The 26,106-nt window shown below is 40.0% G+C and overlaps 1 protein-coding gene and 1 long non-coding RNA gene across 8 annotated transcripts in view; one reads left to right on the top strand and one right to left on the bottom strand.

The window, feature by feature from the left end:
* The window catches only part of LOC309654660, a 94,832-nt gene that overhangs the window by 6,133 nt on the left and 62,593 nt on the right, over window positions 1–26,106 (bottom strand). Inside the window, exon 4 of the long non-coding RNA XR_014260385.1 lies at window positions 5,145–8,197. This is a non-coding gene — a long non-coding RNA (uncharacterized lncRNA). The remainder of the gene's footprint in view (window positions 1–5,144; window positions 8,198–26,106) is intronic.
* The window catches only part of SLC12A1 (solute carrier family 12 member 1), a 92,451-nt gene that overhangs the window by 29,273 nt on the left and 37,072 nt on the right, over window positions 1–26,106 (top strand). For all 7 annotated transcript variants that reach the window (XM_082448985.1, XM_082448987.1, XM_082448986.1 and 4 more), the window contains 8 exons: window positions 9,269–9,353; window positions 12,481–12,632; window positions 13,798–13,905; window positions 14,224–14,347; window positions 16,140–16,241; window positions 18,187–18,342; window positions 21,812–21,911; window positions 22,689–22,800. In XM_082448985.1, coding sequence (XP_082305111.1) covers window positions 9,269–9,353; window positions 12,481–12,632; window positions 13,798–13,905; window positions 14,224–14,347; window positions 16,140–16,241; window positions 18,187–18,342; window positions 21,812–21,911; window positions 22,689–22,800 — 939 coding nt within the window. The remainder of the gene's footprint in view (window positions 1–9,268; window positions 9,354–12,480; window positions 12,633–13,797; window positions 13,906–14,223; window positions 14,348–16,139; window positions 16,242–18,186; window positions 18,343–21,811; window positions 21,912–22,688; window positions 22,801–26,106) is intronic.

Below are 26,106 nucleotides of genomic sequence, written 5' to 3'. Positions count from 1 at the left end.
CCAAAACTATGTTGAATAATAGTGGTGAGAGTGGGCAACTTTGTCTTGTTCCTGATCTTAGAGGAAATGGTTTCAGTTTTTCAGCATTGAGAACGATGCTGGCTGTGGGTTTGTCACATATGGCCTTTATTATGTTGAGGTAGGTTCCCTCTATGCCTACTTTCTGGAGGGTTTCTATCATAAATGGGTGTTGAATTTTGTCAAAAGCTTTTTCTGCATCTATTGAGATGATCATGTGGTTTTTCTCCTTCACATTGATTGATTTGCATATATTGAAGAATCCTTGCATTCCTGGGATAAACCCCACTTGATCATGGTGTATGATCCTTTTAATGTGCCGTTGGATTCTGTTTGCTAGTATTTTGTTGAAGATTTTTGCATCTATGTTCATCAGTGATATTGGCCTGCAGTTTTCTTTCCTTGCGAAATCTTTGTCTGGTTTTGGTATCAGGGTGATGGTGGCCTCATAGAATGAGCTTGGGAGTGTTCTTCCATCTGCTATATTTTGGAAGAGTTTGAGAAGGATAGGTGTTAGTTCTTCTCTAAATGTTTGATAGAATTCACCTGTGAAGCCATCTGGTCCTGGGCTTTTGTTTGTTGGAAGATTTTTAATCACAGTCTCAATTTCAGTGGTTGTGATTGGTTTGTTTATGTATTCTACTTCTTCCTGGTTCAGTCTCAGAAGGTGTGGTTTTCTCAGAATTTGTCCATTTCTTCCAGGTTGTCCATTTTATTGGCATAGAGTTGCTTGTAGTAATTTCTCATGATCCTCTGTATTTCTGCAGTGTCAGTTGTTACTTGTTTTTCATTTCTAATTCTATTGATTTGAGTCTTCTCCCTTTTTTTCTTCATGAGTCTGGCTAATGGTTTATCAATTTTGTTTATCTTCTCAAAGAACCAGCTTTTCGTTTTATTGATCTTTGCTATCGTTTCCTTCATTTCTTTTTCATTTATTTCTGATCTGATCTTTATGATTTCTTTCCTTCTGCTAACTTTGGGGTTTTTTTGTTCTTCTTTCTCTAATTGCTTTAGGTGTAAGTTTAGGTTGTTTATTTGAGATGTTTCTTGTTTCTTGAGGTAGGATTGTATTGGTATAAACCACTCTTGGAACTGCTTTTGCTGCATCCCATAGGTTTTGGGTCATATCATGTTTTCATTGTCATTTGTGTCTAGGTATTTTTTGATTTACTCTTTGACTTCTTCAGTGATCTCTTGGTTATTTAGTAGCATATTGTGTAGCCTCCATGTGTTTGTATTTTTTACAGATTTTTTCCTGTAATTGATATCTAGTCTCAGAGCGTTGTGGTCGGAAAAGATACTTGATATGATTTCAATTTTCTTAAATTTACCCAGGCTTGATATGTGACCCAAGATATGATCTAACCTGGAGAATGTTCCATGAGCACTTGAGAAGAACGTGTATTCTGTTGTTTTTGGATGAAATGTCCTATAAATATCAATTAAGTCCATCTTGTTTAATGTATCATTTAAAGCTTGTGTTTCCTTATTTATTTTCATTTTGGATGATCTGTCCATTGGTGCAAGCGGGGTGTTAAAGTCCCCTACTATGGCTGTGTTACTCTCGATTTCCCCTTTTATGGCTGTTAGCATTTGTCTTATGTATTGAGGTGCTCCTACGTTGGATGCATAAATATTTACAATTGTTATATCTTCTACTTGGATTGATCCCTTGATCATTATGTTGTGTCCGTCTTTGTCTCTTGTAATAGTATTTATTTTAAAGTCTATTTTGTCTGATATGTGAATTGCTACTCCAGCTTTCTTTTGATTTCCATTTGCATGGAATATCTTTTTCCATCCCCTCACTTTCAGTCTGTATGTGTCCCTAGGTCTCAAGTGGGTCTCTTATAGACAGCATATATATGGGTCTTGTTTTTGTATCCATTCAGCCAGTCTATGTCTTTTTGTTGGAGCATTTAATCCATTTACATGTAATTATCGATATGTATGTTCCTATTACCATTTTCTTAATTGTTTTGGGTTTGTTATTGTAGGTCTTTTCCTTCTCTTGTGTGTCCTGCCTAGAGAAGTTCCTTCAGCATTTGTTGTAAAGCTGGTTTGGTGGTGCTGAATTCTCTTAGCTTTTGCTTGTCTGTAAAGGTTTTAGTTTCTCTGTTGAATCTGAATGAGATCCTTGCTGGGTAGAGTAATCTTGGTTGTAGGATTTTCCCTTTCATCACTTTAAATATGTCCTGCCACTCCCTTCTGGCTTGCAGAGTTTCTGCTGAAAGATCAACTGTTAACCTTATGGGGATTCCCTTGTATGTTAGTTGTTGTTTTTCCCTTTCTGCTTTTAACATTTTTTCTTTGTATTTAATTTTTGATAGTTTGATTAATATGTGTCTTCGTGTGTTTCTCTTTGCATTTATCCTGTATGGCACGTTCTGCACTTCCTGGACTTGATTAACCCTTTCCTTTCCCACATTAGGGAAGTTTTCAACTATAATCTCTTCAAATATTTTCTCAGTCCCTTTCTTTTTCTCTTCTTCTTCTGGGACCCCTATAATTCGAATGTTGGTGTGTTTAATGTTGTCCCAGAAGTCTCTGAGACTGTCCTCAATTCTTTTTATTCTTTCTTCTTTATTCTGCTCTGCGGTAGTTATTGCCACTATTTTATCTTGCAGGTCACTTATCCGTTCTTCTGCCTCAGTTATTCTGCTCTTAATTCCTTCTAGAGAATTGTTAATTTCAGTTATTGTGTTGTTTATCATTGTTTGTTTGCTCTTTAGTTCTTCTAGGTCCTTGTTAAATGTTTCTTGTATTTTTTCCATTCCATTTCCAAGATTTTGGATCATCTTTACTATCATTACTCTGAATTCTTTTTCAGGTAGACTGCCTATTTCCTCTTCATTTGTTTGGTCTGGTGGGTTTTTACCTTGCTCCTTCATCTGCTGTGTGTTTCTCTTTCTTCTCATTTTGCTTAACTTACTGTGTTTGGGGTCTCCTTTTTGCAGGCTGCATGTTCATAATTCCCGTTGTTTTTGGTGTCTGCCCGCAGTGGCTAAGGTTGCTTCAGTGTGTTGTGTAGGCTTCCTGGTGGAGGGGACTGGTGCCTGTGTTCTGGTGGATGAGGCTGGATCTTGTCTTTCTGGTAGGCAGGACCACGCCCGGTGGTGTGTTTTGGGGTGTCTGTGACCTTATTATGATTTTAGGCAGCCTCTCTGTTAATGCGTGGGGTTGTGTTCCTGTCTTCCTAGTTGTTTGGCATAGGGTGTCCAGCACTGGAGCTTGCTGGTCATTGAGTGGAACTGGGTTTTAGCATTGAGACGGAGATCTCTGGGAGAGCTCTCGCCGATTGATATTACGTGGGGCTGGGAGGTCTCTGGTGGACCAATGTCCTGAACTTGGCTCTCCCACCTCAGAGGCACAGGCTTGACACCCGGCCGGAGCACCAAGACCCTGTCAGCCAAACAGCCCAGAAGATAAGGGAGAGAGAAAGAAAGAAAGAAAGAAAGAGAGAGAGAGAGAAAGAGAGAAAGAGAGAAAAAGAGAAAGAGAGAAAGAGAGAGAAAGAAAGAGAGAAAGAGAGAGAAAGAGAGAGAGAAAGAGAAAGAAAGAAAAAGAAAGAGAAAGAGAAGAAAGAAAGAGAGAAAGAAAGAAAAAGAAAGAGAGAAAGAAAGAAAGAAAGAGAGAAAGAGAAAGAAAAATAAAGAAAGAGAGAAAGAGAGAAAGAAAGGAAAGAAAGAAGGAAAGAAAGAAGGAAGGAAGAAAGAAAGAATGAAAGAAAGAAGGAAAGAAAGAAAGAAGGAAGGAAGGACGGGAGCAAGGAAGGAAGACAGAAAGGAAGTAAAATAAAGTTATTGAAATAAAAATTTTAAAAATTAAAAATAAAAAAAAAATTAAAGTAATTAAAAAAAAACAAAAACGGACAGACAGAACCCTAGGAAAAGTGGTAAAAGCAACGCTATACAGACAGACTCACACAAAGAAGCATACACATACACACTCACAAAAAGAGAAAAAGGAAATATATATATATATATATATATATATCTATATATACTTAAAAAAGGGGGGAGGGAGCAACCAAATCAATAAACAAATCTACCAATGATAATAAGCTCTAAATACTACACTAAGATAAACATAAAACCAGAAACAAATTAGGTGCAGAAAGCAAACCCCACATGTACAGTTGCTCCCAATGTCCACTGCCTCAATTTTGGGATGATTCATTGTCTATTCAGGTATTCCACAGACGCAGGGTACATCAAGTTCATTGTGGAGACTTAATCCACTGCTCCTGAGGCTGCTGGGAGAGATTTCCCTTTCTCTTCTTTGTTTGCACAGCTCCTGGGGTTCAGCTTTGGATTTGGCTCTGCCTCTGCGTGTAGGTTGCCTGAGAGCGTCTGTTCTTCACCCAGACAGGACGGGGTTAAAGGAGCAGCTGATTAGGGGGCTCTGGCTCACTCAGACCGGGGGTGGGTATGGAATGCCGGGCAAGCCTGAGGCAGCAGAGGCTGGCATGACATTGCAACAGTGTGAGGAATGCTGTGTGTTCTCCTGGGGAAGTTGTCCCTGAATCACGGGACCCTGGCAGTGGCGGGCTGCACAGGCTCCCGGGAGGGGAGGTGTGGAGAGTGACCTGTGCTTGCACACAGACTTCTTGGTGGCTGCAGCAGCAGCCTTAGCGTTTCACGCCCTTCTCTGGGGTCTGCGCTGATAGCTGAGGCAAGTGTCTTGCCTCTTCGGCAGTTCCAGACTTTTTCTCGGACTCCCTCCTGGCTAGCTGTGGCACACTAGCCCCCTTCAGGCTGTGTTCACGCAGCCAACCCCAGTCCTCTCCCTGGGATCTGACCTCCGAAGCCCGAGCCTCAGCTCCCAGCCCCCACCTGCCCCGGCGGGGGAGCAGACATGCCTCTCAGCCTGGTGAGTGATGGTCAGCACCGATCCTCTGTGCGGGAATCTCTCCTCCGCACCCCTGTTGCTGTGCTCTCCTCCGTGGCTCCGAAGCTTCCCTCCCACCCCACCTCCCCCACCTCGTCTCCCCCAGTGAAGGGGTTTCCAAGTGTGTGGAAACTTTTCCTCCTTCACAGCTCCCTCCCTGAGGTGCAGGTTCGGTCCCTATTCTTTTGTCTCTGTTTTTTCTTTTGCCCTACCCAGGTACGTGGGGAGTTTCTTGCCTTTTGGGAGGTCTGAGGTCTTCTGCCAGCATTCAGTAGGTGTTCTGTAGGAGCAGTTCCACGTGTAGATGTATTTCTGATGTATTTATGGGGAGGAAGGTGATCTCCATGTCTTACTCCTCCGCCATCTTGAAGGTCTCTCCATGGTGAATTCTTGAGCAGAGATATGGCATAAAAAAAGAGTATGCTGCGGCTCAGAAAAATTAAGTAACTTGTTCAAAATGATTCAAGTTGTAAGTAGTATTGCTTAGCAAAATTTAGCTCTAGATGTTGAACTTCTGGTTTCTCAAATTTGGAAAAGTATCAGAGGTCACTGATATACATTTCTGTAAACTGTAAGACCACATTTAAATTAAAGAATATTGTGCTTTCTTTAGACTCCTCAGAAACAAGTTTTTATTATTAGATGCTTAGTAGTCAGTTCAGCTCAACCAACACTTATTACTTACACCAGGCACAAGAGAAGCGAAGAAGAGCTTGCTTGATCCTTTGCTCAAGGAGCTCATGGTCTAAGAGAGAGACAGATTAACTCTATATGAATCATAAAAAAACAAGAACAAAATCTTGTGCAAGGGAAATATGAACAGTAACTGCCTGTCCCCAGAGAAGTAAGGGAAGTCTTTCAGAGGAGGGGACATTCAATCCAGATTTGAAGTGATGAATAGGAGTTCATCAATAGGACAAAGAAGGGAGGGACGTTTGGAACAGAAAACAAAGACTGTAAAAAGGCGCAGAGAAAGATGCTGCTGATGGAAATTATTTTATGTGTGGAGTGGGGTATGCAAGTAAAATCTTTTCATCAATATATTAATAAACATATTTATAAAGGAACTTCTGTGTGTCCTAGGCACTCTGGAAGTAAGCAAAGAACTAGAGGATATCCCAATCTAAAAAAAAGGCAAGGCTTAGAATTCCTTTCTCCCAAGATAAGCACTAACTTGATTTAGGACTGCTGTATTAGTAAAGAATTTTATTTATCTATCAATCTGTACTGAGAAACCTCTGATTTTGAGTTTACATTGTAAAGAAAATGAGTTTACATGTAAAGATGTCCTATCATGATTTTTAGGGCACATGTGGTCATAGTATTGTTGTAAAAAGTTGCATTTTTTCTATTTAAAAATACTTGGGTGATTTTACAATTAAGTTTAACTTTTAGCACATACACTACTGTATACTGTTATGTAGAACTCAGAAATCCTTTAAACTACGGACAGTGGAGTTTGGATATTATCCCACAACTAGCTAGAGACACTAAGGAAGTTAGATCAGAGAGTACCATGATTAGATACTCATTTTAAAGCGTTTGCTAGCAGCTTGTGAGGGATGGATTAGAGGGTGGGGGTTGATAGGTAGGGAGACCAGAGGCAGAAGATCAGTTAGAGGATATCACAGTAGTCTGGATAAGAGATGACATGAGCCTGAATTAAGGCCATGGCAGGGAAAATGGATCAAAGTGGTCAGCTTTTGTTAGAGTTAGGAGAGGAAATGGAAAGGATGCTTTTTTTTTTACTATTATCTGCTGTAAGAAAACATTATATATCACAACCAAGTGCCTACATGCAAAAATTTCTCCAAACAGTTCCATACTTTATTACAAATGATGTCTTCCGATATTTTCACATCAGTTCTATTCTACTGTATTCTTTTCATGCTGACTAGTAACCTAGTGAATTGATTCCATGGTGAATAGAGGCTCAGATTTGGCCATTGGGATTGAAATGGCAGAAGGACATCAGAGGTGAGATGTCTAATGGGCAGCTACATGTACGAGTCTGGAGCTCTGGAAAGAAACTAGGCCAGGACTGGAAGCCATGGCATGGATGAGTCTGTCCAGGTCTGGGTAAGAAGGAGGAGAGAAGCAGACCAAGGTAGTGCCCAGGGGATATTCAAAATATAAATGGTAGAAAAGGAGTCCACAGAGAAGAAAAAGAAAGAGCTAAGAGGTAGGTGAACCCAAGAGAGAGAAAGTCAAGAGAGAAGAATGCTATGAGAAGTAGTAATTAACATGATCAAAAGCCAGAGTGGTCAAGCATGTTAAGGACTGAGAGGTGACCACGTGTTGGGAAGTGGCAAGGAAACTTCAGAACTTACAGATAATATTTCTTTCTGAGAGTGAAACTAGAACATAATAGATTCAGTTCAATTTAGGAAACATGTATTGTTTCTACACTATGGGGATATGCAAGACTCTACCTCTGCTCATAGCCTCAGAATCCTTCTCAAGATGGCTCTTCAGGCTGCCAGTGACAGTTAACAAGCATTAGCACAAGGGAATGCTACAAGGCTCCCATCCTGAACCTTCTATTTGTTAACACAGTATTGATGATCTGTAAATATGTGCCTGGGAGAAGATTTGGGAGGTACCCAGGTCTAATCAGGACAGTTAAGATGCAGTTTCAGAGATAAGATTAGGATATGGTTGACACTCAACCAGCAGCAATCTAGTAGACTGCATTCTGTCCTAAGGAAAAAAATAAAATATTTAATAAAGAAAGGTGAAGGAAGGTGAGCTTTTGGGTTACTGCTTGAGGGACGAAAATTAACATTTAGAGTGAAAACTAAGAATCTACGTCCTGAGCCCTGTCTAGGGGAAATGTATCCAGAGCAGACAACGTGAGTATATGACCGGACATTAAGATATTGGCATCCCGATTTATATCAGGTCAAGTTTGACCCTCATGTAAGTCCTAAATAAGTAAATTTAGAGCTTGTAGCAGATAGTTCTAAATATAAACTAAGTTTTTGTGTTTTAGGTATAAGACTGCTGTCCATCTTCATACCTCTTTTCCTTATATATATTTCCTTTCTTCCCACTTATATCAATTTTTCACATTTCACTCAGATCCCAAGAAATCCTTAATCAATAAAATAAAATTTGAACATACCATGAATGAGATTGAGTGGGGTCGCTTTCAGCCACGGTTGCCTTCTTCTTCCTTCTATGTGCTACTCAGTTACACACACTTGCCACATTCTCTTTTGGAGACAGTCGTTTGGAATGAAGAGGTTGGATATGTCTGTATCAGAACAAACCATGTGTGCAGATATTCCTACAAGGATGGGAAGGAATGAGTAATTACAGAGTGGCTCCATAGGGCTGGCTTACTCCCCTGTTGGGGCAGATTTGCTTGGTTTAGTTAACATTTCCAGCTGTCAGGTTGTGTCTGCATTCACCATGAGTTGATTTTTCTGATGGATTTGATCAGCAGATTTAAGTTAACAAAACACAAAACTCAGACTTTGACTGCATTGATTGCTCACTTGTATCGATGAGTCTCATGTCCTCTGGTGGGGGAACTGATGTCTACTGAGATTGTGCTTTCTTCAATTCGGTATTTATTGACCCCTACTATATGCCAGCACTGTCTTTTATAAGCAATGAATACACTGAAATCTCTATTTAATAATCCCTGTTAAGTTGAATTCTATTATTTAGAAGTTATGCTGCTTGGAAATTGATTATTATATGATTTAGCCCCCAAAATAGGATATAAAGTGGTATATTATATATGATGTGAGCTCAGCTCAGTGAATTTATATATATTTATGGGCAAGAGAAAAGCCCATTTTCTGGTATAAGCTTAAATTTGACTCTTTCTTTATGCCTGCTTATGGAAATTAATATCTCCCATTGTAGTTATTCCTGAACTAGATTCCAAATGGGAGATTTGAAGGATTGGAGAATTTAGCAGATCATCTTTTTGCTCAGTCAAAAGTAATTTTTTTTTAAAGTAAGCCTAAGCTTAGTACAAAACAAATACACACACAGATATCGTCAATGTGCCAGGTATGTTTGTGTGTCCCCCCTAATACTTTAAGGTCTGATACATCTGCATGAAATTCACAGGAGATAAAGGGGAGGGGAAGGCAGTGGTGAACTAACTAGTCTACTTTTCTATAAAAACTCCCTCCTGGACAGTTATAAATCTTTTCTGTTCAGCACAAAGTTATACAGATTTCTTTATTCTCTCTAAACACCCTGTCTTTGTCCAAAAAGAACTGCAGCTCACCACTTTGCCATTTGCTTGATTTTTTTCTTTAGACCTTGCCTCAGGAAGGGTAGCCTAAAATTTTCAAAATACAGAACTAACTCCTCATTCCTCCACATTATTTTTTCAAAGGATCCCCAAGATGCTATCCCCAGAGGGACCATGCTGGCCATCTTCATCACCACTGTCGCCTACATAGGAGTTGCTATTTGTGTAGGTAAGTTGTGTGTCTCTGGTGTCAGAATGCCAGAATTACAAGGGGTCCAGTTGTTTTTCATGTCAAGTGGGCTTTCCATGGAACGTTAAGTTGAAATTTTTTAAATAGGTAACAATTTTAATTCCCTTCTTGGATGCTCTAGGAGTTTGAATGCAATTAAACTGTAACACAGGTGTCTCTGGGTCAGGGATAGAGTAGAGGTAATCAGATTGTCATTCTACCCGAACACAGAAAGGATCCCATTTTGCTGCTCTAGGTGATATTTCCACTGCCAAGGAAGCCACCATTTCCAGCACCCTCCTCCCTTGCCTTTAGGAGGCAGGTGAGGAACAGAGTAAGAGAAAAGAAGCCCAAAAAACAAAACAACAATGACGAAAGCCTTAGGAAAGTACACAAGATATAGAATTGATGACTGTGTCTCCTCCTTGCACTGCTGTCCCTAATATGGAAATGCCACTGTCACCAATTGGCAGGCAATCAGACTAGACCCAGCTGCCAGCAGTGTGGGCAGCCAGCCCCCACATTGCTCAGTGAGCATAAAATATGTGGATTTGCCTGCTGTTCTTTTTTTAAAATTTATTTTATTTTATTTTATTTTTTTAACATTTTTATTGGAGTATAACTGCTTTACAATGGTGTGTTAGTTTCTGCTTTATAACAAAGTGAATCAGCTATACATATACATATATCCCCATATCCCCTCCCTCTTGCGTCTCCCTCCCACCCTCCCTATCCCACCCCTCTAGGTGGTCACAAAGCACCGAGCTGATCTCCCTGTGCTATGCGGCTACTTCCCACTAGCTATCTATTTTACATTTGGTAGTGTACATATGTCCATGCCACTCTCTCACTTCTTCCCAGCTTACCCTTCTCCCTCCCCGTGTCCTTAAGTCCATTCTCTACGTCTTGTCTTCGTCTTCATCTTTACTCCTGTCCTGCCCTTAGGTTCTTCAGAACCTTTTTCTTTTTTTTTAGATTCCATATATATGTGTTAGCATGCGGTATTTGTTTTTCTCTTTCTGACTTACTTCACTCTGTATGACAGTCTTATTACTCAGCCATAAAAAGAAACAAAATTGAGTTATTTGTAGTGAGGTGGATGGACCTAGAGACTGTCACGCCTGCCGTTCTTAAGCTGACTTTTGTTCCACGTGCTGCCTGCAGCCACACCTCCTCCTGGTTGGGGGTCACCTCAAGCTTATGCCATTATTGGAGAGGAAGGAATGCGGAACATTCAGAGAAGAAAACTTTTCTGTGCACACTCAGGAATACAGCTCCAGGCTGGACCACTATGGAAGCCCAGATGGCCATCTAAAAGGGCACATCCTAATTGTCCTCTGCTTACTATAAAGGAAATTGAGAAAGTACATATATCTGGAGTTGGATTCTTTAGAAAAAAACAAAACAATTAACTTAGGTTCTTTCTTCTCTCACTGTCTCTTATTTCAAGAAATTGGATAATGTTGTTAATTGTATTGTTGTGACATTTCCAAGTTTAGTTACATGCAAAGAGATTTTATTCCAGTGCTTTAGGAAATCGAAACATTTTTCAATGACATTGAAATCACCTAAATTTCCCAAATGGTTTTTCTTTCTCACACAAAGTAAGGAGGAAGAAATGAGTAAAGGAATAGACCTGACTTCAGAGATTCTTCTCCTTTATTGCTTCTTATGGGTAGAAAAGTCTGTGTTTCTATACTTTTTCCAGGGTAAGAAAAGGATAGTCATGGGGTCCCTGGCCTGTCATTAGAGCAAATAATGGTTCATGGCTTGGCTTCATAGGAATTTGGGGAGTTCTACTATGCAGAAGTTAAAACACATGATTTTAAAAAGTCAGCTCAACATAAATGAACAATGCAAAAAGGTAAAATCTGAAATGGATCGTTTTGCTTGGTAACCAACATCCATACTTTAAAGTACTTAAGCAGAGGCTGGCAGGCCACTTCTCAGGGCTATACAAAAAGATTCCTGCACTGATTATTTTAAATGGCTCTTTCAACTAAAAGATTCTACAAGCTTTAAGTCTCTCCCAGATTCAAAGAGCAGGAATTCCATGACTATAATTGAGGGTTCCCATTAGTATCTGTTGCTGGGACGTCTCTTAAAATAATTAGCAAGGAATGAGAACTCACCCTGCCTGGAGACTGAAAAGCCAAATGAACAGTTTCATTGACTGGCATTTAGTTTGCAAAGTATTTATCCTTCAGGGAGTTCAGAAAAGTTTATATATATATATATATATATATATATATATATATATATATATATATATATATCTCACACCTATATTCATACCTTTCAATAATCCTATCAAATACATAATGGCAGAGATTACAGTTAGAAAAATTAATAATAACAGTCAGTGATTAAAATATATATCAAGAATCTTTAAAAAGTTCATAACTCATTTTAGGGAATCTATCCTAGAGAAATGCTTCGAATTACAGAAGAAAGATTTTATGTGCAAAGATGTTCATAGGATTGTTTGTAATGGAAAATAACAGAAATACCCAAATGTATAAAAATAATAGGATAGACTGAGATAAGTATTTGATAGGATATTATTTGACCATGAATATTACCTAGGAACTCTTAATATTTTATCTCAAAGTATTTTCTGTATCATTTAAACCATTAAAATTGTATAAGTAAAATTATAATGGTTTAAAAAAGTTAGGCAAGGAAAATCATTAGTTGAAAATAAGAGCTCAGTTCTCCTAATCACTAGAACTCAGTAATGTCATCCCTTGGTTCTCTCACAGATGAGAAAATAAATTCTTCTATCTGAAAAACTCCCAATCAGTAGCACTAACCCAGAAATTTGAATTGAATCAATATTATGTGCAAAGCACTGCTGAAAGGAAGGGAGTCTCAATCCCGAGTGTCTTCCAGAGGCAGGCAAAAAGCTAGGGCTTAAACTACCCAAGGCGGTGGAAGCGGCAACCTCTTAGAGATAGGGGTCACTCCCAGGCCTCAGAGGATGCGAACTTCCAGGTACCAGTCAGAGGAAGTGTTGACAAAGAAGACAGGATAGGTCAAAGTAAACTAAGTGTGTTTTCAGAAGAAAAACCTTAAGGGAGCAGAACCCTTCCTGTAAAGAAATGACAAGGCTTCGTTGTTTTCCCAGGGGCCTGTGTGGTCCGAGATGCCACCGGGAGCATGAATGACACCGTCATTTCTGGGATGAACTGCAATGGTTCAGCAGCCTGTGGGTTAGGCTACGACTTCTCAAGATGTCGACATGAACCATGTCAGTATGGGCTGATGAACAATTTCCAGGTTCGAACCTCAGAAAATAATAATGTTTATTGATACTGCTTCCATTTTTAGAACATCATGTATAATGAAACTTCTGACTCCGCAACAGATTGGTTATTGACTGATTCGAATTCAGCAAGGAACAAGTCGTGTGGGAGGAAAGGGAGTCATACGGGTATTCATTATGTGGTTACACTCACCGTGGTGGGGAGAGAACGGGCAGTTGTATGAACTGCGTCACCAGGGAAAGACTACCACCGCCATTATGCATCTTCCAATCAACTGTGTAAGGTTTCCTGGTGGGGAGATGGAGAGACTTTGATTAGCTAGCACTAGGAATGCATTTCATGCCTGGGCTTCAGCTTAGGAAAAGCCTCTGTTGTGGTCCTGGAGTGTGTGGAGGACAAGGCCAAGAGGGAAACTGTGAGTGGCAGCTGGGGGGAGGTAAGTGAGGGGGAAGGAACAAGGGAAGTTGGGGAAACTGTGGAACCTAAAACGTATTAATTTGTCTGAATGATTGGTGAGCAGAGGGAGAAGCAAATTTGTCGTGAAGGCTTCATTCATCTAGTTTAACAACCAACAAAGAGAAATTAACTCAGCTGAAGTCATTATTCCAAAATATGACTTAAATTGATAGAATCTCATCATGTCTCAGATCTAAAATTATGTTTAATGAGCACAGAAAAAGCAAAGGTTTGAAAAGCCTCTATGTGCAGGAAGAACAAGAAAGGCTAATGCCTTTAAAAAGATTGGTAAACAGCTGGGTCCCTCCCCAAACCTTATTAAAATACCACTTTCTGCTGAATAGAATTTCCCATTGTCCAAGAAACAGATGCCCAGAAAGGACAGAGGGGGAAAATGTTGTCAAAATCCTTGAAATCATTTCCCTGTTTATTCTTTACAGTATCTTCTGGATGTATTGTGGTGAGCATTTACTATTTTTATTTAAAAAAAAAAAAAAAGAACAAACAATAACAAAGCCATTTTCATTTTGGAAAAAACAATTATTAAGAACTTGAGAGTGAAGCAGGGGAAAAAATATATGATTAGAAGCAAATAGCTTATTAAAGAGATTCCAAATCACAGAAAGTGGAAAGGGAAGCATGTGCATAAAATTTTGGCTTAAATTTTTTTTTGTTTTACTCTCTGTTGGCTGAGTCGCCTAACTTGAACCTCTCTCCTCAAGGTCATGAGCATGGTGTCAGGGTTTGGCCCCCTCATCACTGCTGGCATCTTTTCTGCAACACTCTCCTCGGCCCTGGCCTCCCTCGTCAGCGCACCCAAAGTTTTCCAGGTGACAAAGGCACAAGAGCATGTGCTCCTCCCTCCTTCTGTTGCCACTGAACATGGATCAAGCTGAAATATCCATTCTCACCGGCAATCATTTTCCATCACTTTCTGAAGCAGTTTAATGTTTGCACCTGGCTCCAATGCTATGTCTGCCACATAGTCAAGATCAATTCAAATAATATAAAGAATGATAAACTGCAGTGTTAACTTGTGCTTCATATTATGTATCACTTTGTCTTTCCCTAAATCTTGTTAGAATCACCCAGGGAAAATGACTGTGCATAGATATAAATGACGAATTTCTCCTCTTCTTTTCCATTAGGCTCTGTGCAAGGACAACATCTACAAAGCCCTGCAGTTCTTTGCAAAGGGATATGGGAAAAACAATGAGCCCCTGAGAGGATACTTTCTCACTTTTGTTATAGCCATGGCGTTCATTCTTATTGGTTTGTAGTTTTCTTGTTCTTACTGAAAGCCAAAGAATTCTGATTACTCATAGGGTTTTCCTTTGAGCTCGAGACATTACCTGTTTTATGTTTAATACCCCATTTGGGAATACTGGAGTCTGTCTAAGAAGGAAATGAGCAATCCTGTGTGTGGAGGGCCTTTGAGGACTTGAGGTGGGCTTTGGACTTTAATCTCTTCTTTGAATCTGAATGTGGGAAATCCATCCAACCAAATGCAACCGAAGCCTTCCTCCAACCCACCCAATATTGTCTAATCCCACAGTGTCCCCCAGCTGCCACCTGTCTTTACATCTCCTGACAGCCAGCAGGAGAGGTGGAGTGTCTGCTCTCAAAATGTGGTCTGTTGACCACCTGTGTCAGAATGAAAATCACCTGTGGGTTTGTTAAAGTGCAGATTCGTTAGGCCCAAGGCCAGAGTTAGAATCTCTGGTGATAAGGAATCTGATTCTTACAAGTTCCTGAAATTCACAGACCACTAAGGTTTGAGAACCACTTAGCTCAGCTCTTTCTCCTTAAGCAATAATCTCGGCTCCTCCTCCCTAAGCAATATAGAAATAGCTACACAGTCTTGGAGAGGCACATGCATCATAGTTAGCCTGCACATTCCTCACTCCTCCCTAGGCCACCACGACTGTGGGTGAGCATATTAGAGGAAAAGAAGCAAAAGGCAAGGATGATGGCACCTATGCACAGACAGGCAGAGCCAGATTCAGCAGTGGTGCCAAACAATGGGGGCTCCTCCTCATCACATAAACTCAGGAAGTGACTCTCTATATCTACACATTATCACTCTTCTGTTTATTTTTTTTAAATCTATGTTTGTTACATTTTAAAAAATTAAGTAAAAAAGTGATTATGTGTAGATATGTTTCAATTGTGTAATTTAAACTTTAAGACTTCAAATTATTGTCCTAGACTGCATTTAAGTGATCAAATAGCCCCAAATTTAAAAAATCGTATAAATTAAATAATACTCTCAAAGGTCACTCTTTCAGAACGCTGTAGATTAGCTTCGTGGCGCCAGCTTCGTGGCAGCTATTTTTGCCTACTTTCTTGCTGGCGTCCGTGTTCTAGATTCATACCCAGCTGCCACCTACATTTGCATCACTGAGGTTGATAGCTGTCTGATTTTCAGATAAATGAGAATGTCTCTAAATTATTTTTATATCATATAGTAAACAACCCAGCTAGGATTCAACCATATTGGACATTTAGATACTGAGGTAAAACTTTTTTTGGCAAACCTTGAGAGGTAGAATTCTCTAGAGATATAGAAAAGTACAAATGACTAACAAAAATTCTGAAAGTCAGAGAGAGCAAGCTGGGTATATGCAGAGATGTATCCAATTAGATGATTCTGGTGCACTGGTATTTAACTAACCTGTCACCCTGCAGAACCATTTGATTGTATACAAAGCAGATAAAGAATACTATGTTTGGTACCTCTGAAATAGCTACAGGGAAGTTTGTCATCTGCCTGGTCTCCAAATACTCTATCCACTCCCACTCGAATCTTCTGTAGGTAGAGGTCTTGATTGTCTATATTTTTTGATTGGTAAGTTTTCTCGTTTCTTACTTTATAGAAACCCTGGCTGAAAATATATTTGTAAATGAGTGCAGCCCCAAAGAAAAATCACTAACTTCTTAAACTTTGACAGATGCTAGCTATGCTTTCAATTTCCAAATAAAGTAAAGTTTCCAGGCTATAACAGCTGTTCAGCCCCTGGTCTCATCACTCATATGTACATACTCAATTCTGCTTCGTTCACAGCGGAACTGAATACCATTGCTCCCATCATCTCCAACTTTTTCCTGGCCTCATACGCACTTATTAATTTCTCCTGCTTTCATGCCTCTTATGCCAAATCTCCAGGTAAGTTGACTTTTCAAAACTAAAATAAATCTAAGCAAACAGTTTGTCTCAATAAAATGAAATAAGTCAGTGAAAAGTGCCTGATCTGTGTTTATATGTTTCCTTATATCCTAGTGGGTGGTGTAATTCACTTTATTTTGGTAAGTTGGGGGATGACTTCTGAAATAGAAAAAGAATCATTTGAGCAATGGCCTTTTTGACCAACCATAAAGTCAATTTTCTCCTGCAGCAATAAATTATTCATTGCAAGAGAAACCACATTTATTTCAGCAATAGAAAAACACCACCATTTATTTCCAGGGTGAAAGTGACCACAGAAGTGGAATGAATGTATGTATTTGCAACTTCCTTACTATCAATTTGTTTCCTGCCCATGGTGCAGAAGAGAAGGATGATAGTTCCCATAATTGCCTGCTGAGTGCAGTCAGTGCAAATTCACATTGAAGCTGGTGACATCCCTACACTCCTCACACTGTTGTTTAAAGTGGTGCAAAATTTCACACCAAAGAACCTTCCCCTATCTTTGTCACCCCTCACCTCTTCTTTGCTTCCACTGGACAGTTAGAAGAAATTCTAATTTTCTTCTGCCTTTCCACCAGAATAGAAACTTGTCTTTATCAGCCCTCAGAAAGTTCTTCACTACAAGGGCTTTTATCAAGGATATAAACACATCTTCACTTTATTAGGGTCTGCCAGGAACTCAAACCTCCTTTGGAAAACCTGCTGCAAATATGACAAAATATACATGGAAGGAGAGCCTCATCCACTCAAGGCCACTAGGCTCCAAAGATAACTTAAGAATTTTTGTTTCTGTTTTGTTGCCTTGTTTTAAATAGAGAACAGAAGGTTCTAGTCAGGGAATACAGCAGATCATAGAAATGTGTGCTGCCATACCATGTTGTGTTCATTTTTAAAAAACGAAGTGAAGTAACTGAGGTTGGCAGGGGTAAGAGTGGAAAGGAAGGAGGAAAAGAGGAAAAACAGAAAAGCACAGAAACACACAAACACACACACACACACACACACACACACACACACACACACACACACACACACGAGTCAGACTGAGAAAAATAAAGGCATTTCCAGTGATGTTCTTGAAGTGCTATTTCCATCTTGTGGCCACTTTGGAAATTGCTCCTGAAGACGGAAAGTTCTGTTGTGTTTTGGCAACTCCAAATTTAAAATATGCTTTACCCGTAGACCAAATGTGCCGTTCAAATCAGAGCTCCTTTATCCTGACCATACTGTCTCCCAGCTTCTTTCATTTCAGGGAACTAATAGAACACGGAAACCCCCATGCATATATGAATGGTGAGAAATATTTTCTTTGCAAAATGCATGATAAATTAATGCATCACGTTTAAGAAGCCATTACAGAAAAATTTCTCCCTCTTTTGCCATAGATTATTATTTCTGAAAGGGCAAGCACGATACTCTTAGAGTAAAAGAAGAGCTAGCACGAAGTCAGTGGATTGACTTTTGATGACTGCTCTGCCTTCCCCATGGGAACAATAAGCCTATTGTCTTAACCTTCTCTTTCTTGAGCCACCAAGGTGTTCATCCCCCAAGCACCCGCCCCCCCACCAGTTACTCCCCACTCTTTCCATCTCTCCTGCCTCCTTTCAACCCTTGATGGCATAGATATCAGATGCTTAGGGATTCGTTGTTTGGGAAGACATCCTGGCATGCAGGAAGTGCGGAGGGGCTATGATTGACACATTTTCTACATTTCACAGCTTTCTTATTTGGTGTAATTACACCTTCATAGGCCAGGGACCAAGATCACAGAAAACAAATAATAGAGTTAGGAACTTGACCTAAAAGTTCTGATTTTTATGCTAGGAAAGAAACCATGTTACCTACAGTCTAATAATACACAGTGGTATGATGGTGATAGTGTAGAAGTTTTTCTTGGGCACATAGATTTTTTTTTTAATTTCAGGATGGAGACCTGCATACGGTATTTACAACATGTGGGTATCTCTTTTTGGAGCTATTTTGTGCTGTGCAGTCATGTTTGTCATCAACTGGTGGGCAGCTGTCATCACCTATGTCATTGAGTTCTTCCTCTATATCTATGTGACTTACAAGAAGCCAGGTAAGATAAGATTGTATTGCAGGGGGTTTCCTAAGAACTCTCTAACTATCCATTCACTCAACAGATGTTTATTTGGCAGCTTCTATGTGTTTAGGTGTGCCATGTGTATAGTGGATATTAATAATATGATGTAGTATGATAGCAATAGTTAAACTCGTTGAGCACCTTAAATGTACTCATTTAATCCTCACAATAGTGCTGTATATTAGGTACTATTAGTCCCATTTTACAGATGAAGAAACTGGAGTTCAAGGAGATGACCACTTGCTGAGGTAACCGTCAGGATGGGATGGAGCTGATATGTTAACTAGAGTGTGTATGATACCAAACCCCACAAGCTGTCCACTATATCACCTTCTAAAGTCCTGATAAACGAGATATAGTCCCTGTCCTCAGGAAGCACAGTCTTACACATAAGCAATTAACTATACTACAATATAGCAAGCACAGTGAGAGTGACATGAACAAGTTACTCAGAAAAGGAGAAGAAATGACTAACTGTGAGTAGAGATGTACAAGAAAACTTCCCTGGGCTTCCCCGGTGGCACAGCGGTTAAGAATCCGCCTGCCAATGCAGGTGACACGGGTTCGAGCCCTGGTCCGGGAAGATCCCACATGCCGCGGAGCAACTAAGCCCATGCACCACAACTACTGAGCCTGCGCTCTAGAGCCCACGAGCCACAACTACTGAGCCTGCGAGCCACAACTACTGAGCCCGTGAGCCACAACTACAGAAGCCCACACGCCTAGAGCCCGTGCTCCGCAACAAGAGAAGCCACCACAATGAGAAGCTTGTGCACTGAAACGAAGAGCAGCCCCCACTCGCCACAACTAGAGAAAGCCCACGTGCAGCAACGACAACCCAACATAGCCAAAAAAATAAATAAATAAAGTAAATAAATTTATAAAAGAAAAGAAAAGAAAACTTCCCTGGTTCATGGCTTTTGTTCCCAGGGTCAAGCACTCAGTAGGCACTTATAAATATTTGTTGAATGAACACATAAGCTACTTTTTTAAAGAAAGGCAAGAGACTAGGATGGGTTAATCAGATAGAGCCAGGGGAGGTTATTCTAGGCAGAAGAAAAAGTGTGAGTGAAGTTAGGAAGCATGCAAGTATGTGGCATATTTAGGAAGCTCCAAGGCCTTTAGCACGATGGAGTCCTCGGGTGCTGAGGAGAAGGGGCCTGAAGGTGAGCCTGGAAGGGTAGGTTGGGCCAGATAAACAAACTTAAGTGTCATGCTAAAGAATCTGGAGCAGCAAGAAGCTGCCATCGATCATTTAGTTGGATATGAACTTTGGATGTTACCTCTAGAACCAGTGAGAAGGATGGATTGAAGCTGGGAGAGGCTAGAGATTAAGGAGTGCAGTACTCAGAGGTCCAGTCTCAGGGGCCAGTCAGGCCCTGAGCCATCCTCACACTCTCCTCACCATTACTCCACAAGTAAAATAGAGAAGGTAGTAACTACTTTGGAGGGTGTGCTTTTGTTGCTTTTCTTTATCACTTTATCCATTTTTAACATCAGGTATAATTTATGTATGGTAATATTAACCCCCTTTAGATGTACAGTCTGTAAGTTGTAAAAATCTTACCCAGTCTTGTAACCAACACCACAATCAAGATAGAGGACATTTCCGTCATTGCTAAAAGATTCTGCGCGATCTCTTCCCCCCAACTTAGCCCCTAGCAACAACTTTTCTGATTTCTGTTCCTATAGCTTTGTCTTTTCCAGAGTATTATGCAGAACCATTTAAAATAGTGTGTAGCCTTTGTGTATGCTTTCTTTCACTTAACATGAGGTTTTTAGATTCATCCATGTTGTTGCAGGTAAAAGTATTTTGTTCCTTTTTGTTGTTGGGTAGTATTCCATTGTATGACTATATCTCAATTTTAAAAAAAATGTATTCACCTTTGATGGACCTTTGGGTTGTTTCCAGCTTGGGGTGATTATATCTAAAACTGCTATAAACGTTCACACACAGGGCTTTATGTGGACATATGTTTTCATTTCTCTAGGAGTAGGATTTATGATTATATAATAAGTGTACACATAACTTTATAAGAAACTGCCAAACTGTTTTCCAAAGTAGCAGTATCATTTTCCATTCCTAACAGCAGTGAATGGAAGTCCTAGTTGCTCTGCATCCTTGGTAGCACTTATTACTGTCAGTTGATTTTTTTAAAAAAAATTCTAATCGGTGTGGTTTGGTCTGCATTTTCCCGATGTCTAATGATGTCAAACATCTTATTTGCCATCCACATATCTTCTTTTGTCAAGTGTCTGTTTAAATCTTTTGCCCATTTTTTGAGTTGTTTGTTTTCTTATTATTCAGTGGTAAGACCTCTTTATATATTCTAGATGCAAATCCTTTAGCAGTACATGTTTTGCAAATGTTTTCTGCAGGTCTGTGACTTGTTTTTTCATTTTCCTTACAGTTTTTTTTTTGAAGAGCAGACATTCTTAATTCTTATAAAGTCTAATTTATCATGTTTTTCTTTTATGGTTGGGCTTTTTGCTTCTAATCTATCTTTCCCTAATCCAAGGTTACAGACTTCTTCTGAAAGTTTTAATGCTTTAAATTTTTAATTTATGTCTCATCCATTTTGAGTTAATTTTTGTAGTGTGAGGAATGGCTCAAGGCTGATTTTTTTGCATATAAATAGCCAATTGATTAATAGGGCTTTTAAAAGAATGAAAGAACCTAAGCTATGCTAAATGCCCAGTGCATAGTCAACACAATCAATATTAATCTTCTTTATCTCCAGATAATTATATCTCATCATTTTCCTGGCTATTCTGAGCAAGACTGAGGAGACGGTCCTGTCTGCCATCTGGGATGAATCTGTACATTCCCATCAGGGACTTCTTATAAAATTTAGAGGATCCATCTAATATTTAATTTTTTAATTTAAGTCAGGACATGGCAGTGCTGACCTCCCTTGTTATGAAGACTAGGTCCTAAAAAAATCAAACTAAAATGCTTGCTAAAGACTGACCCTCTTCATGGACACCTGGAAGTAGGAATTCCCGAGCTACTCAGTTTCGTTATTCAAATATAAAGATTACTGCACACTGTCTTATGTATGCAGAAAGGCCTCTTTTCTTTTCAGTTTAAGAATTTGTGAAGACCTCTTGAATTTATTCAGGGGCTGACCATTTTCCCAAATCTATCTGCCTGCAATGTGGTTATAACACAGCCTATCCCACCGAGTAAGGTTTCTTAGGCTGCAGCTCTAAAGTCTGATCCTTAGCTGGAAAGAGAGGTCTCACTTCTAAGAATTCACAAAGTGTTCGTAGAAGGACACACTTCTCTTTCTAGGAAATACTACATTATGTTTTCTCTTACTTGGGTGTTCGTCAGTGCTGACATAGCCAAGGAAAATCATAGAAGGGGGTGGCTTATAAAAATATTCACAGTATACAGAGGGAAGCTGGCTGCTTTTATGCCAGATTTCTCCTTCGTCCACAGATGTGAACTGGGGCTCCTCCACACAGGCTCTTTCCTACGTGAGTGCTTTAGACAATGCTCTGGAACTAACTACAGTGGAAGACCATGTGAAAAATTTCAGGTAAAACTGGCTTCTCAGGCATCCTGGTGTTATTTCACATTAGAAGTAGCTTTCCTCTACGGGAGACCAATGCACTAGTTACACGCTTTATGGATATATTCTAAGATAGGCAGTCTTACAAAACTGCCGCATTTTCACGACAGCACCTCCTATGAATGAGTGCTTCTTTTCTTCTACTCTGAGCTATGCTCACCCCCAGCTATAATCTCTCATAGTGCTGGCTGTCACCTTCCATGAACAGATAGAGAGGGGATCTCAGTGACATGATTTCAGAGAGATGTCCCCAAATCCCCACACACATTAATCATTGTTGCTGTCTCCATTCAGCTTAAGGCTTTGTGGCTTACTGAATTCCCTTAGGAGAAGTTACACTCTAAGTTCTTCATTAGTTATATCTTATTTTGAATGGAACCTCAAACCACAAGCTTTGAAAGGAGGGTGAAGGAAAATAACATGAAAATACTGGTTGGAAAAGGACAGGTTGTATTGGGGATTTGGGATAGGGTATTGTCCAGAGGAAAAAGACAGGGGGAACCCAAGACTACCTTTTCCTTACTTTACATTTTTACTGTCACTAACTAAACTAAGAATGCAAAGATGGCAAGATTCGCAGGAAGTCATGATGATTCAAGACTTCTAGTGAGAAACCCAAGAAATAGGAGAGCGGTTGTCCCATTTTGCCAAGCCTTCTGTACCAGCCCATTCCATTGGGGTGGTTCTGGGCTCACAGGCTTCTTGCCATGGCCAGTTCTCACATCTTCTCTTCTCCACTTCCAGGCCCCAGTGCATTGTCTTAACAGGGGGACCCATGACAAGACCTGCTCTCTTGGATATAACTCACGCTTTTACCAAGAACAGTGGCCTTTGCATCTGCTGTGAAGTCTTTGTGGTAAGAGCCACTTCCTCCCCTGAAGGTGCTTTTTCCTCCCTGCTCACTTGTGTTCTTTTAGATGAGCCTAACAGGTACACACAGTGATTGGAGAATGGCAAGGCAGTTTGGACAAGGACGCTTTTCCTTGATTCATATAGCAAGGACTAGCAAGGGCCCATGATCCTGAATTTAAATGAGTGGATACAATGTGTTTCAGATTTCACAAGAGACCAGCTAAAAGTGATAAATATTTCTAAATGATGGTCTTTGAGTCAAGGAAAAGAGAATTGGCTCAGAAATAAAATGAAATTATTTGGGGTGATAACTGTCCCCAGAAATATGAAAGGATAGAATAGAAAGGATAGAGCCAGAGAGCACTGTTATATAGATTAACTGATGAGGAGAGAGCCAGACAGAATGGCCTTAAATGAAAGCATGTAGAATCTAGATTAAATATTTGGATAAACTTAATGACACTACAGATATCTAGGGAGTTAAACCAAGTTCTCCATGCCTTAGATAAATACTCAGAGCTGAATGAGTTCCTTTTTTGTTCAGGAAGTATGTGGTAGACTAATGATAACTTATTCGTGGTTTTCCCGGGAGGTATTCAAAGTAGATGCTAAACATTTAACCATAATTACTGACCAATCACCAATCTATAAAGTGAGGAGAAAGCATTAAAATTATAACAAAGTAATAAGTCTAAATTCTCCAAACCAGCTACTTCTACTTGTATTCGCACGGTGTGCTCTCACGTGCTCTCTCTCTCTCTCTCTGTGTATGTGTCTCCCTGTTTCTCTCTCTCTCTCATGCACACATACCACTCAAAATCCTCAACAATGCCAGTGTATTATTATCGTACTTACCTATTCTTCAAAGTATTTTCCTACAGTTTTTCTTATTTCAATCTGCATAACAGGCTAGTGAGGCAGAGAGGAAAAGAAGCCCTGTGCTCACTATACTGATTAGAAAAGTGAGATTCAGGAAAATTAAATTATGCACAGGGTCACATGACAAGAAAGAGGCAGAGCCAGCATATTGGTCCAAGTCACCCAATTGTGCTCTGTGTTACAGTATGAGGAGAAAGCCTTAGCAGACTTTTATCCCTGAGAGTGCTGTCAGAATCAGGTACCACTCCCTAAACTTCCAATACTTGCTGGGGAATAGGGCTGTCAGGAAGCTGCGTAACCCTGCGGCCAGCCGACTGTGCAATGATGCAGGGGTTAATTCACCACATGTCATCATGACCAGCACTTAAGCATCTTTTTACACTTGGCAATACTCTAAAATGCAATATGAAGCAAGCTGGTCATATTCTCTTTCCTCTCAGTGCTTATATGATAATCACTCAAACAATATAACTCAATGTAATAATCCCGTAGTGGGTAGAGGGAATCCTACTGACTACGTAAGATTGACAGGTTAAGTAATGACCAACAGTGACTCCAGAGGATTTTTTAAAATCTTATCAAGAACCCTTCTCTCATCTTTGGTGCCCTGGATTAGTGGATTTCATTTTGGCCAATAAAACACAGGAGCCAGTTTTGATGGAATAAGCAGTTTGGGGGGCTTTTCTTCTCTAGCAATTTAGAGAAAACTTAGTTTAGCAGGCAATAAAATATCTTTAGGACAGGAGAAATGAACTTGGAGTATAAACAGTCATATATTAGCAAGGGAGAAAAGGTCTTTTTATAGAGATGAGATATTACTTTAAATTAACCCTTTGCTGCCTTAACTATAATAAAACAGTATGATTCTGGAATATCATTTCATGTGAAATAGGTACTTAGGTCTGTATCTCTAACGGCCCTGGTTGTTTGACATGTATATTGGACCACTTTATACATCACTATGCTGGTCCCTCTGAGTAAGGCCCAAGAGCCTTGCTCCCAGGTGCTGAGGTTCTCTTGGGGACAGAAAATAGTTACTGTATCAGTTACTGACTTTCCAGTTAGCTACCCTCTGTGAGCTCCTGGGGCTGCAGATGCTGTCAGCATTTTTCAACTCCATGCTCTGTTGTCAATCGTCTTTGCAAAGAAACAGATGGAAGGGGATGTAGCGGAAGTCGACCTACCATTAAATTTTTTTCCCCAAAAGCATGTGGTTGGTGGTTAGGCCAACCTTGTGGCAAAGGTTAAATGGTAACAATGATGTTGAGAGATAACAATTTAATTTTTAACTCTAGGAAGTTCATGCTCATGGACTTTTGAGACACACAGTCAAGTTCTGAATCACTGTTTTGCCACTTATTAGCTGTGAGTCCCTTGGGCCCATAATTTAGTCTCCCTATGCCTCAGTTTTCTCAGGTATAAAATGGGCACAATAATGATGATGATGATGATGGTATGATGGTGATAGCACCTATGTTTGTTACAGGGTTGTGAGAAATCTGTAAGATAAGCTTTCTAGTAGTCAGCTCAGTGTCTGTCAAATAGTAAATGCTCAATTAATTTTAGTTGTTACTGTTGATATTGTCATTATTATGGTATATTTTCGATATACCATGGTTGCCATTTTCATTCTGAAAATATATCCCCTTCAACAGAAACCTAAAACACCCTCTCTTAGAGAAACCAGGTCCAAACTTTGGATCTTGGACTCTTAGGTATCCAGTGGCTTGATCAGGATAGAATAGTGAGACACGCACTCCCACGCAACTGATCACCAGACAGCAGGCTCTGTGCTCCATCCCTCTGGTGACCTCCAGTTACTTGACGTGCTGACATGAGGTGCCATACACTACAAGGAAGGAGCAAGACACAGAGCTCACTGGCATTTCGATGCTGGTGGGTAGACAGAAAACACATGCCCCCAGCTGCCATTTCCTGCAAAGAGGCATTTTTAAAGGACTAGACATTGTAGCCCTACAAGCTGCTGAAGTTGAAATTAAGAATTATTCTTTTGCTGGGCCCCAAGCCCACACTGTAGCCTTCCAACTATTCAACTAACTCTTACACTCACCCATCAGAGCCTCTTCCTACCTCTTGCCTTATTCTACTAAGCCTAAAGATTTCAGATGAGGGACCCCTCATCAGGACAAATTAGGGGATACTTTTTAAGGAATGCAGCTTGGTAACTTAAAATAATGTCTATTCTTCTCCTGTAAATTACCTTATAATAAGTCAGTGATATACTTATATCCCAGGAGCCTTTATATTCAACATGTAAGTAATTTTCTTTTTCTTGTGTGCCTCACTCCTCTCACCATATGAAGACTAGGAGTAGGATTCCACCTTCTAGCATCCCCTCGTATTTCTGAGCATAGCCAAGTTCAGTGGGCTCAGCAACAGGCAACTATTAAGTCAAGGGTTGTGATCTCCA

This window comes from Balaenoptera physalus, assembly GCF_965194825.1.
Source record: "Balaenoptera physalus genome assembly, chromosome: 2".
NCBI classification, from domain to species: domain Eukaryota; kingdom Metazoa; phylum Chordata; class Mammalia; order Artiodactyla; family Balaenopteridae; genus Balaenoptera; species Balaenoptera physalus.
Note: the sequence above shows the minus strand (reverse complement) of the source record. Positions and strands in the feature narration are given on the sequence as shown.